The 13,615-nt window shown below is 48.8% G+C and overlaps 1 protein-coding gene across 1 annotated transcript; it reads right to left on the bottom strand.

The window, feature by feature from the left end:
- Positions 1-12,084: 12,084 nt before the first annotated feature.
- On the bottom strand, positions 12,085-12,627 carry LOC149348502 (kelch domain-containing protein 3-like). Its single transcript, XM_089541777.1, has one exon. It carries the CDS (start codon positions 12,625-12,627, stop codon positions 12,085-12,087), a length of 543 nt encoding a protein of 180 aa, XP_089397903.1.
- Positions 12,628-13,615: the final 988 nt, after the last annotated feature.

The following is a 13,615-nucleotide window of genomic DNA, read 5'->3' on the forward strand; positions in this document are numbered from 1 at the left end:
GTCTGGCAGTCACCGTGTGGAGATATGTAAGCCCGTAGTTTATTCCTTGACGAAGCTGTCGGAAGAACAGGTGATAATTAGTAGTTTTTATTTATTTTTTTCTCGGTCTATAAGTCCCTTCGTTTGATCAGGCTGAAACACCATCTAAAATATTTTTTTTCTGTTATAGACATGCATAAAAAAAGAAACATGGTCCCGGTACAGCACCACGGACTCGCTATGACGTGTACCATAAGAACGTTTCTATTAGTGGTACGTTGCCTTAGTCCTGAAGTTTACAGTAACGTTTAGTCTGTTGAGTTATTGCTTTTAGCTCGGTATATACCGCAGTGCTCTAAAATGACTAACACGTCTGAACACTAACTATATTAAACATGGACACACTTGCAGTTCTGCATTTCCATTATCTGCGCAGAGAAAAAACGAGCCCAGCAGTCTTCGGTCTTCGTACATGCGAAAATGGGTCTGGCTTCTTGAATGCATCTGCCTCGCGTGACCACGCAGAGACTAAGTGTCGCTATATGGCACATTACGGCACTGTGTTTGCCGGAAGACTTTCAATATGGAGAAATTGCTACTCAGAGTGTTGCTGCAATAGTCGTATTGCACGAACCTCTCACGGAGGTGAGCACGTGTGCGGTCCCTTTCAACGTGAGGCGACGTCTTCATGCTTAACAATGTCAGGCTTACGGCGGTGGTGGTGGGGGAAAACATTTATGTACTATCAGCGTCAAATGAAATGCGAACAAAACCCCTGAAATGCGAGCACAAAAAATCAAGCATATTAGAGGATGGAGGTGAAATACAGGCGTGGGCTATTAACATTTCAGAGAGCGGTCTTTTCGGCTTCGATGGGAAAATCAACTGTTCATGTATTTTGCCTCCCTAGTTTAATATCTGCGATTTGTGCTGTTCGTGTTTCAATTGGCTTGTTCGCGTTTCAATTGACGCTGACAGTACACATACACTTCCGGAGGTTATGTGTCAGCTGACCCAGAGGGGGCCAGCCCTTACAACTACTAGGTGGAGGTCCCTAGTTCGGGACCCCAGTGGCGTGGGCCGCCGCCCGGGCTCGCGCGCCCAGGGCCCGTTGGGCCAGCAGGTCAGAGCAGCCGAGCAGGGTCGCCTCCCAGTCCTCCCGGGTTAGGTTGGGGTGAGGGGGGATAGCAGGGTTGGAGGGGCAGGCCCACACCATGTGGTAGATGTTCGAAAACTTCTCCGCAGAGTGCGGACAGCTGCCCGAGAAGGAAGGATAGAAGTGTTTGAGAGCTGCCGGGCACAGCAAAGTATTAGTATAGGCGAAGCAGAAGCCGCTCCTCCGCCTCTGAGAGACCTTTACACGGGCGGGGATAAAGACCGTGGCCAGATTGATAAAGTAAAACAATGTCTTTGAAGGAATAAGCGGTAGTGAATTCGAGTTCCTGATCGTCGGGGTCGGAGGGGAATGTCCGCCGCAGCGATCTGAAGACTGCTTTGTTCGGTGAGCGAAGGCAGTGGACAAGAAAGCGAGAGCTCGGTTGATGTCTGCCAGTCGTCGTGTCCTCTCAGTTAGGCTATCTCTCAGGACATTTGAACCGTGGCGTGTAACGACCGTACGCTGGCTGTAATGACAGCGTTGAGACGCCAGAGAAGCTGTGCTAGCACTCTTCTGCACGGCACACGTGGTGTGGAGCAGCCGTTGGCAGTAACCGAGGTGAACTAAGCAGACAGGACCAGGAAGAAGCGGCTCACCTGAGTTGGTAGACTAGGCAGGTCCGGGTCGGGCGGCGGCTGTTGTTGTTGTTGATGTTGTTGTTGTTGTTGTTGTTGTTGTTGTCCTCTAGATAATGGCGCATACCCACTGCGGGGGATTGGCCAAGACACAGGCGGCATCTGATAGGTGTACAAAATGTTAAACAAGAAAATAATGGAGGTGAAAAATAAAATAATCAGGATAATAATAGCAATTAGGAAATAAATGAAAGGATCTCAGATGTGTAATTGAAATAGGCTAAACAAATGCTGTGAGATCGGTGACTGAAATAGAGAACGGGGCTAAATATTCCACGTTTCAGAAAGCTTTCATTCCAGAGAAATATTGATCAAGAGAAAGAGCAGAGCTTAAGACGGCAGCCGTTTAGTGTCTGTAAGGAAGTTTTGCATGGCGGAGAGCACATTCCAGTTGCTGTGCCCAAGGGAGGAAGCCCCAAGAGACAGAGCAACCCCAGCTGACAGACTTAGACCAAACTGTCGTAACGGAAGCTCCAGCAGGCGGCTCCGTAAAGAGGAGTAACGGCGGCAGGTCAACAAGAAATGATCTATCGTTTCGGGTTCTCCGCAGAACGGGCACAATGGGGAGACCGCCAGACCAGATCTATAAAGGTAGAAGTTTAAAAGAGGCACGCGACAACGTAGACGCGTGAAGGAAACCTCAAGCTTGCGTGATCGCCATCCTTTACTGCACCACGGGTAAAGGAGATGCCGGAATTCGGGAGAGGAGGTAAGAGCTGATGCTGCGAATTCTTTCAAGAGCAGATACCTGCGAAACCTGGCCGCGGTAATATATGCGCTGGGTGGAAGCACAGATACGACTGGGCCTTGAAGAGATGCCTTCGCCAGGGTATCAGCAACCTCATTTAAATGGATTCCTCTGTGCCCAGGCACCCAGACCAACCGTAATGAACACACGTGGGGTGGAACCAAGCATTTGAGTAACCGAAGAGCCTGAGATGTTGTAGACGCGGTGAGAGAGGAACACAACGATAATGAATCTGTCATAATTATGACAGATGACAAGGAGCTGTTTAATTTGCGCAACGCTATGACCACAGCTAGAAATTCGGCCAAATAAATAGGGGTGTAATCGGGAAGGCGGAGTGAGAATGACCAGTCAAGGGAGATGGAGAAAATGCCAACACCGGCCTTTTCTTCACACTGTGAGGCGTCTGTCGCTATGAGCACATGAGATTTAAAGCACAGCAGGTAATCCTGCAATAAACCGCTGAGCAAATGAAAAGGCATTAACTTTGCATGTTTTGGAAAAATGTCATCGAAGACAATCTGAATAGATGAGTTGGCGCATACCGGACGGATGTCCGAAATGCGGACGTTTAAGGGGTCAAGGAGGGATTGCACCAAACATATCTTAGGGGTACGGAAACGAGACCAGGTTTCGTTGAAAAATAGCCGAGGCTGACGAAGGAAGATCAAATTGGAGGCATGGAGCGAAGAATCGCACATTCTTATGAACGTTTCCACCGTTAAGAGCCGAAATCTAGATGTCAATGATGGAGTACGCGCTTCCAGGTACAAAACGGAATTCGCCACAAATTTTGGAAGGCCCAAACAAAGGCGCAACGCCTCCCGCTCCAAGAGAATCAAGGGGCGAAGTTTACACGCTGGCGCACCAGAGAATAAAACACAGCCGAACTCTAAGACTGGACGGACGTACATTCTATAAATCATAAGAAGTGAGTGCCTTCTCATGCCAGAACGAACACTGCTCAGCCTGCGCAGCATACCGACTGCTCGGACTCCTTTCACAGTGATCTGCTCGATATGGGCCCCCCAGGAAAGAGAAGGATCATAAATTACTCCGAGGTATTTGACACTTTGCACTTGAGGAATTGCATGGTTCCGGTAAACAATAGAGATATTAACTGGACGAGAGAGCGGAAAAACCAATAAAGCACATTTATTGACGTTAAGGGACAGATTAATGTCTCCTAGCCATTGGTCTAGGACATTCAGGTAGGCCTGTAAGGACTGGTACAAAGAGGAAATGTCGTTCTCTGAAGCAAAAAAGGCGATGTCATCAGCATACACATAGGTGGACACCTGAGGACTGCAGGGAATACTGCTGAGTAAGATGTTAAAAAGTACAGGGGAGAGGACCGCCCCTTGGGGCACTCCTCTCGCTTGTCGAAATTTGCTTGATGAAACACCGTTCTGAAAGCAGTAAAATTCCCTGTCAGCAAGGAATTCAGCAACCCAAGCCACAAAGTATCCCGGAAGTCCTACTGCCTGCAGTCTTTGCAAGAGCGTCCTGTGCTCAACGCTGTCATAGGCTTTAGATACATCTAAAGTAACAAGCGCTGCGTATTGGTTTCGGCGCCGAGCTAACTGTATGCGGCTCTCCAGATCGGTATGGGCACACCATATAGAGCATCCTGGTCTGAAACCAATCTGGCAAGGGTTCAACAACCCAGTCTCTGAAATAACAGACATTATTCTACCATGCAACACCCTCTCAATTAACTTAACGAGATTCGAAGTTAAAGAAATTGGCCTTATATTGTCTAACACATATAACCATCTCCCTGCTTTTTAAGCAACGGGATAATCTTTGCTAGACGCCACTCATTTGGAATCCATGGCCCCTTAAGAGAGTAATTTATAAGCGCCAGTAAGTCGGTGGGAGATTCCTCGAACAAAATTTTAATCATAGAAGAAGTCACACCATCAGGGCCAGGGGCCGCGGGTGGAAGGCGGGATACAGTGTTCGAGAGCTCAGTGAGGGAGACCTCCTCGAAATCGTCCAAAGTGGCAAGAAATCTCTGAGGAGAAGGAAGAAGAGTCGTAAACCGGCGCTCAAGACCTCTGCCTATCTCTTCCAAGGACTGTGCAAGTTCAGCCGGTGACTGAACTAGGGAGACAGCGTTCATGGTGGACGAGATTAGTTTCCTGGATTTTAGGTAATTGAATAAAGCGCGCCTATTACCAGATTTTGAAAGGAATTCGTAGCGTTCAGTATCGTGCAACTCCTTTGCACGAGATACGGTGCGCTTAAACGTAGCTGCAACGAACTTATAATCGATCCAGTTTTTGGGACACTGATTATGGAGAAGTTTCTTCCAAGCAGCCTTTCGGCGCCTATAATCGCGAGCGCACTCTGCGTTCCACCAAAGGCACGGCGATGTTCCCTTATGTGCCTGAACCAAGAACTCCGATTTTTTACGAGCTCCATCCAAAATTGAACAAATGCGGATGGCATTATCTCCACTGGTGGAATGAGATAATTCCTGAAGGTCTGCTTTGAGGGCATTTTTAAAACTGTCGTAATTTATGAATGTGCGCCGTGTGCTGTTAGGAGAGGTCAACTGGCACATAACTTGGAAGCTGATCGGAAGGTGATCACTATTGGAGGCACAGTCAACTGGCGCCCAAGAGGACACAGTTATTCCGGGGGAAGAAAATGACAAGTCTAACGCTGAGCGAGCCTGACCACGGACAAATGTGGGGAGACCCGAATTTAAACATATGAGGTTATTCACACAAGCCCAGTCCCATAAGAGCGTACCGCAGCGATCTGTACGAAACCCCCACGAAACATGATGCGAGTTGAAGTCTCCAACAATTAAAACCTGTGTCCTGCAACTAGATAAAAACGAGTCAAGAGGCCGAACGTCATGCACACCTGTTGGAAAATATACATTAGCCAGAGTGAGTGGCTGATATCCAGGAATATTGAGATCAAGTGCCTGAATTTCGCACTGCCTGTCCATATATTGAAATGACACAGTCGCCCTGTGGCAAAAGTTTGTGGATACGAACAATAGCAACCCACCACCTCTTGAGGGCCGGTCAAGCCTGAAAGAACGATAATTTTGTAAATTGTACCTAGAATCTTTAGAGAGCCACGTTTCCTGAAGAGCAATTAAATCTGGACTTAATTTACTGATTAAACAAACTAAATCTGTTGAAGCAGAAAGAATAGACCGGCAGTTCCACTGCAACACCTTCAACGGCCCTATGTCGCCGAAAGGGCCGCAGCGGAGACCGCCTGATCCAAAATGCTGCCTTTGGGAGTAGATCTAGGGTGATTCTTTTTATTCTTCGACTGAGAGCAAGACGGACCAGCACCACCTATCGGAGACGCACTGCGCTTTTGAGCACGCATCTCAGTCTCCATATCAACGCACTCTTCAGATGAGAGTTCTGTCTCACTGTGATGTGAATAACTGGTTGTAGGGATAGACGAAGGCTGTGATTGAGTCTGACTCAGTGGATTGGAAGTCACGGGCACAGAAGGTTGGGGAGGTGCAACCAATGGAGAAGTGATTGTGCCACAAAGGGGGGCAATAGAAGCTTGCAATAAAGTGGACATTTGGGATGCCATGACCTGCGAAATGCACGCGGACAGATTTTCAACTATGCGATCCATGGCACTTGCCATTGCTTTCTCCACCGCCGCCGCAATCGCTTGCGACAAGGAGGAATCCACAACGGTTGCATGCCGCGCTGCCACACTTGCATAGCCAGATGTCCTATCTTTGATGACTGCAACTGCCTCACGTCTTGAGCACATGCGCTTGTCAATCAACTCTAGTACTTGCACTTCCTCAGCCCGCGCTGGGCATTCGGAATGGCTTGCTGAGTGTCCACCGCCACACAAACAGCATTTCTCTTGTTGAGTAGAACACCCAGCGGGGTCGTGGCTCTCTCCGCACCCACAGCAGCGAAAACTCGATTTACAGGCCTTGGCGCTATGGCCAAACCTCCAGCAATTACGGCACTGAAGGGGCCGAGATGTAAATTGATCCACACGGAAAATCAAAGGCCACACCTTAACTTCAGATGGACAGGACAGCCCCGCAAATGTAGCAATAACAGACTCCGTCGGTACCTTTGTTCCATCCACCACACGACTGCATCGGTGAATGGCAATCACGCCAGCCGAAGTGAGCTTTTCTAATGTCTCGGACGCGCTTAGCCGTGGGTCTACGCCACGGACTAGCCCTTTCGAACACGCCAGATGAGGAGGTATGAACGCGCTCACCGGGTGATTGGCAAACGACGAACACTTCAGCAGGTCGGCTATGCATGCCTGGTCTGGCGATCTGCATACGATCCCTCCACGGCCGAACTGCCGAACGTCAGTAATCCTCATGTAATGGGGGGTGGTAGATTTAAGCGCAGCCTGAACAGCCTCGGGGTTATTCAGCTTGATGGAGCCCTCATCCGCGGGGACGAGAGCAACCGGTATGCTGCTTACTCCGCCACGGAGAAAACAATCAAGAGGCAGCTCATCTGGGGCTAGACAAGCTGACCAGGGGGAGTTCCCCTGGCCGGGAGAGTTTGTGGACATCAGTCCACGTTCCCGCGTTCAGTCACCCTGGAAAATAGGAAGAAAACACAAGAAATCAAGCAGAAATTCGAGGAATAACTCAGCACCGCCTGGTACTTAGCCGCAACCCAACAGTGGGAGCTGAGCAGGTAATATTACTCGCTCTTAGAGCACCACGCCAGATGAACGTACTCACTGCGAAAGATTGGCCAAGACACAGGCGGCAACTGATAGGTGCACAAAATGTTAAACAAGAAAATAATGGTTGTGAAAAATAAAATAATCATGATAATAATAGCAATTAGGAAATAAATGAAAGGATCTCAGATGTGTAATTGAAATAGGCTAAACAAATGCAGGCACGAACGCTTAGCGCAAGCGTCTTCTTTCTCTTCTTCTTTTCCTCCCGCGCCGATGGTGGTGGTATTGGCGACACTAGGGGGATGCGAGAGGTGTGGCGGTGGCCGGATTCGGGGTGGTGTGTGTGTGTGTGTGGGGGGGGGGGGGGGGGAGTGGGGGAGTGATTAAGGTGGCGACTGAGAATTTGTTTTAACGAGATAGCGTTTATGATCCCGTTATATTGACAATCAGAGGTTGTCGGTATCGTCGTCAGCTGCGTTGTGGCCAAAAATGCTGATTGTGGCACTTGCCGACAGTGTCACGTGGTAACCTGCTCACCGGATTGTGAGCAAACAGCCCGCCTTGGCAGGTGGCAGTTAAAGGTTCGTCGTTAATCCTGTTGCTGGCGATGCCACCCATACCAGCGCATTACAGCGACAAGCTGTTTTATGGCTTTACTACCACCAACTTGACCACAGTGGTCTTCTCGGAGCGGCGCAAAAAAAAAAAAAAAACTTCACCAGAATCAAATTTGTCTCCAATATTCGAAACACTGCATGCAAAAATATAGAAGCTTCGTTTTCCGGTGCCTTCTAGAGAGAGAGGGAGAGAGAGATAGAGACTAAAATTTATTGACTTTATAAATGATAGAATCTTGAGGAATTCTCGTGGTTGGGTCCTCAGTTCACAATTCAGCCATCGCCGTCTAAGATGGAAGAAGGTTGTGCGTTTATAGAGAAAAATAATTGTTAACTGTGGGGTTTAATGCTCCGAAGTGACACACAGGTTATGTGGGACGCCGTACTGGAGGGCTTCGGATTAAAGTAGACTGCCTGGGGTTCCTCAACGTGCGCTGAAATCGCATAGCGCACGGGCGTTTTTGTATTTCGCTTCCATCAAAATACTTCCCCCGCTGCCGTGATCGAACCCGCGATCCTGAGATCAGCAGCCGAATTCCAAAGCCAGTGAGCCATCGCGGCAGAGTTGATGGAAGAGAAGAGTAAAGGAATATATATAATAAACATATTAATTGCAAAAACTTGAGCTCATTTGGGCAAACACTTCTGCGCGCGTAAAAACCAAAACGCCCATGCTGCGCGTGCCGGAATCATTCGTTTTTTAAATATGCGGTCAAAACCGAAAACGAGGTGGTCAAAACCGAAGATAACTGGAGTTTCCTACCCCTGACCACAAGCGAAAGTGCGAATGGCGACAGGTCTAAGCCGCGCATGAAACCGAGCGCGTACTATGCAGACTGCGTTACAAAACCGAACACCTGAGTAAGGTTTTTGCTGAAATACTCGTGTCTAGCCGTATGCTTAATCGTCTATTTTTTTTTGTTGCGAGAGCTGCATTGGCCATATTCTCGCCGTTTCGCTGTGGTCGGTGGCCACACGGCGAGCTGAGCCGTTGCCTAGCAACCGCCGCAGCTGGCAGCGCCATTCGCCGCGCCATCTGGCATGACGTCAGAGGAAGAGCCGGTGAAACCGCGTTGCAACAACAGAGGAGGATCCGGCGTTGCATCGTATACATACGAGGTCTGTTAGAAAAGTATCCTACCTTTGGCCGTTGAAAAAAAAACTTGCATAACTGGAGCGTTGCAAACCTAGTCATCTTTAAAGTAGTCTACTTGGGACTCCACACACTTCTCCCATCGGTGCTGCCATTGTGGGAAGTATTCCGAAAAGGCCCTTTTCGGAATGGAGTTTAGCTCAGCTGTCGTTGCAGCCATAATGTTCTTCCTTGTCTGAAATCGCGCTCCTTTCAATGGCCTTTTGATTTTGGGAACCAGCCAGAAATCGCAGGGGCCATATCAGGACAGTAAGGAGTCTGTTGAACTACAGGAGTCTGGTTTTTCACCAAAAAATCTGATTCGAGTGCGAGGAATGTGCAGGAGCATTGGCGCGATGGGTGCGCCAATTTCCTGTTGACCTCAGCTCCGGGTTCTTGCGCCGCACAGCATCACGTAGACAACGGAGGACATCCCTGTAGTACTCTTTGGTCATTGTTTGACCCTGTAGAGTGCTTACTCGTGGTCTGCCACACAGAGGGTGTCAAAGAAAGCAGTCAGCATCACTTTCACATTGCTGCGCAATTGGCGGGCCTTCTTAAGTCTTGGTGACGTGGAATGCTTCCACTCTGACAACTGGGATCTGGTTTCCGGGTCGTACCTGTACACCCAAGATTCGTCACTAGTGATTATGATGTTGGTGAAGTCGGGGTCACTGTTTGCGGAATCCAGCATGTCCTGTGAGACTTCAACACGAAGCTGCTTTTGCTCCACCGTGAGCAGCTTTGGCACGAATTTCGCCGCAACTCTCTCCATGGCCAAATCTTCGGTGATAATGGAATGTGCGGAGAAATTGCTCATGTCCACCTCTTCCTCAATTTCTCGGATAGTCACGCGACAGTCCCGCATCACCATAGCGTTCAGTTCGGCAATGACCTGGTCATTTTGGCATGTTGATGGCCGATTGGAGCGTGGCTCGTTCTCCACCGATGTGCGGCCATATTTAAAAAAATTGTAACACTGCTTAAACTGTGTGCTGTTCATAGCATCTTCACCGAAAGCCGTCTGAATATTTCGAATGGTTTCCACTCGGCTGTCGCCAAGTTTATGGCAAAATTTGTTGCAGTAGCGCTGCTCCTTTCACTCCGCTATTTTCCTTGCAATAAAAAACCGACGAGAGCACTGCACACTGACTCACTCAAACGCTGCTTCCCAGCGACTGACGCTATCGGCAGGCGGGAAAAAATTCATGCATGCGCATGAAGGTTCAAGGTCGCCTGATGCAAGCGCGCTTGTCTCATATCCATCAGGTGTTCGCAAAAAAAAAATAAAGTCGGATACTTTTCTAACAGACCTCGTATAGAAGGGGCGGCTCCGTGGGATTCGTCGGCAGATATGGAAATTGAGTCGGAGCCAGGCTTCGTCGTCGGAGCGAAACCAAGAGGAGGCAGCGAGCCGAGAAGACGGAGGAAGAACGAGCCGCACGCCTAGAGAAGCGTCGCAAGTACGAAGCGGCATGGCGAGTGGATTCAGATAAAGATGGTTCGTCGTCTAGTTCGGCATCTCGTGCCAGGGCAAACGCCAGTACAATGAGACGGCTGCTTGCTACTTTACCGACCATCAGGCTGTCTTTGTGGCAATTGAGAAACAGGATGAGTTTCAAAATGTATGCGTTACACTTTAAAAATGTCTAGTCTTTAATGTAACCATAACTTAACGATAGGTAACAACAAAACCTAAACACTGAGACGTACCAAGCTAAACGATAAAACCGTAGAGATAATGTAACCGTAGACATAACCAGCCTAAAGAATAAGATTAACTGTACCTCTCGCTACGCACAGCCAGGGATAACTGAGTTAAGCCACAACCAATTTTTCTATTCGCCACCGCTCTGAGATCGGAAAAGAAAATCATACCTATCGCAATAATCTCTTGGCTTTAATGTTTCCGAGTGTCTGCGCTTTTATATATCACAGGCGTTCTGCAGCATGAAACAAACGGTTTAATAATTAGCGCGTCCTCCCCCATGTATTTACTTTGGTCGGCATACATTGTTCTATGTCCTCGAAGAATATGTCAGAATCGTCTTTTCTTGGGCTAGTTGGTTTTTCATGCTGTAGGTGTTAGCAGCGCACACGAAACACGGACCGACAGAAAAGAGACGGACAGAAAGTCAGCGCTGTGTTTCGTTCTCTTTTCTGTCCGTCCTTGCTTCATGTGGGCTGCTAACACCTACAACTCGAAGAATATGTACCTACCGAGCCAAATAACGGTAATAAGTGAAAAATACAAATAAATGTAAACCAAAAACTTCATTGCTCAAATGTAGCTTTAAAGCGAAGAATTGCTTCACGGAAGTTGATGTTAGCACGCTCGGAGAGACAGAATGCATGCTTGCACATCGACAGCGTGAGGCTATATTTACCGGCTGCAACTCAATACAGCCGATGACTTCCGTAGCTATCATTAACAATGGAAATAAATTATTTCTGATAATAAAGAAGGAAAACACCAGAAGCAAATGCAAATATAAGCAACGAAGAGGTGATGTATACCATGTAAACTCTGTGTAATCAACATTATTTAGATTGAGTATAATGCGCCACATTCCTCAAACACACAAGCTCTCAACATGCATGCGCACATCAGATGCACAAGGCAAAATAGCGTCTCTCGCGCACACAGACCGACTTTGGACACCGCAAATGTCTTGCGGCATGACGCTGATCAGACATTAATGCAGGGCGGGCAGGAGGCTAATACTCTTCAGGTTCGCGGTCATACACGTGTATCGAAGAGGACATGCTACAGAAGCACGGGAGGCATATTACACGAAGACTGGTTCGTTCATCTGCAGGTTGTTCCACTGAATGTGTGTCGCCGTTGTGCAGCCAGTGACAGACAGCCGGTCACCGACCACACAGCAGCATTGGCACCACCTCGCATCTTCGCCCCAGCGAGAGGTGTCGTTGTCGGGTCTGTACTAATGGATGCTTCCGAAGTAGGTCTACTGGAGGCGAATGTAGACGGCAAATATGTGCAGTCGCCAGTTTCGAACAAAAGAGGAGTGGCTACGGCAGCCTGCGGGGACCGGACAGTTCGCCTGCAGAGACAATGAACTGGCGGCGATTGTGTCAAAGTAGGCCAGCCGATTGCAGTAGACCTCGCTGAGAATCCGGGACGGCTTCTAAGCGTTACTGCGGCCGCCCGATATGTACATGCGGTCTCCAATGGCCGACGCGGAGTGGAAGCACAGCAGCTGTGGGGGCTGGCCCTTGGCGTGCAGGTGCTGCGACAGCATGCTCTCCAGGTCTTGGATGCGCACGTCTTGCGAGGAATCACCCGCGTCGATGCCGCCTATGATGCATGCACAGCTGCCGTCACGCGGCCATGGCACTTGGTCGCATACCATGGGACGGCTCGTGTTGTAAAAGCAGCACATAATGCTGCAGGCCCCGTTGCCATCGTGGCCGCCCCAGAGGTAAATGCTGTCGCCGTGCGCCACAACAGTGTGACCGCACCTCTTGAAGGGCTCGTCTTCAGGGGGCGGTTCCTTCTGGATGGGTAGGCAGCGCAGGGATGCTGTGCCGAGGACTTGGATATCAGTGGGATTTTGGGTGATGTAGTCCTCACCAGTGAAGTAGCCGCCATACGAATGGATCTTATCGTCGACGGTGGTGACCGTGTGGTTTACGCGGTAAGGTCCGCCCTCCGATCGCACCGCCCACATTTTTTCCCTGACCACTTTCAGCTTTCTAGACTGCTGAGCCTTGCACGAGCTGAGGTTCGGAATCCTCCGCGTGTCCTTGATGTCGATACCAATCAGTGCACTGCCACTGACTCTCCAAATGTGTGTTCCTCCTCACTTCCTCTTCTTCGCTTCTATGTCTTTTTCGAATCGTTCGGAGCCGCGGCCTTTATTTGGGGCTATGTATTCTCGGCCACTTAACGCGACCACTTACCAACCTCTTTCCGGCAAATAAAATGTTTTACAATCAATATTTGAGATCGCTAACTAAAGGCCCTACATACAAACCCGAATGCCTCCCTACGACTACGTGTTCTCCGCGATGACGCACTGTATCGCCGCAATCTCTACGATAGCGGACCTGAATAGCTGTTTGCGTTTTCCCAACGGCGCTATTCTGCTGTTCTGAAGATACTTTAAGTGCCTGCCGACCGTTAGCCATCTCGACGTGTCGCGCACGTAAGATACGCCGGCTCTCTTTTTGTCCGGTTTTGTATCGCTTCGTGTTGTTGCCTCTTGTGGCCTCTTGTCTGTTATACTCCGTGCTACTGACCGATGCACTTTGTTTTTTATTGGTTTTCTTCTGTCTCAGAATAACATTTTACAGCTTTGGCATAAGCGATCATCATTCCCTATTGATTCCATTTAGCCTACTGATATTCCTTCTCATCTTTTTATCGCGTTGGTCTGAACCTGCAGGTTTCTTTGTCGGTGTCCTGATCCGTCGATAACTGGATTGCTATTGGCAATTACTATGTGGTGAGGTGCGCTACAATGCGTCCGTTAGCCAAAAGGTGCGCGATCAAATTTACACATTGTCTTCTACAAAATTTTATTATTAACCAGTGTGCTCCAAGAGAATTATTCGGTGACCAAGTCTGCTGCTTACTCTTTGAAGTTGCCGATGATATCCTTCGCTGGTGTTCCACTGTTCCAATCTGACCACATCCTATAGTGGTCAGATTGGAAT

This window comes from Amblyomma mixtum, chromosome 4, assembly GCF_055824585.1.
Source record: "Amblyomma mixtum isolate Tamu chromosome 4, ASM5582458v1, whole genome shotgun sequence".
Classification (NCBI taxonomy): Eukaryota; Metazoa; Arthropoda; class Arachnida; order Ixodida; family Ixodidae; genus Amblyomma; species Amblyomma mixtum.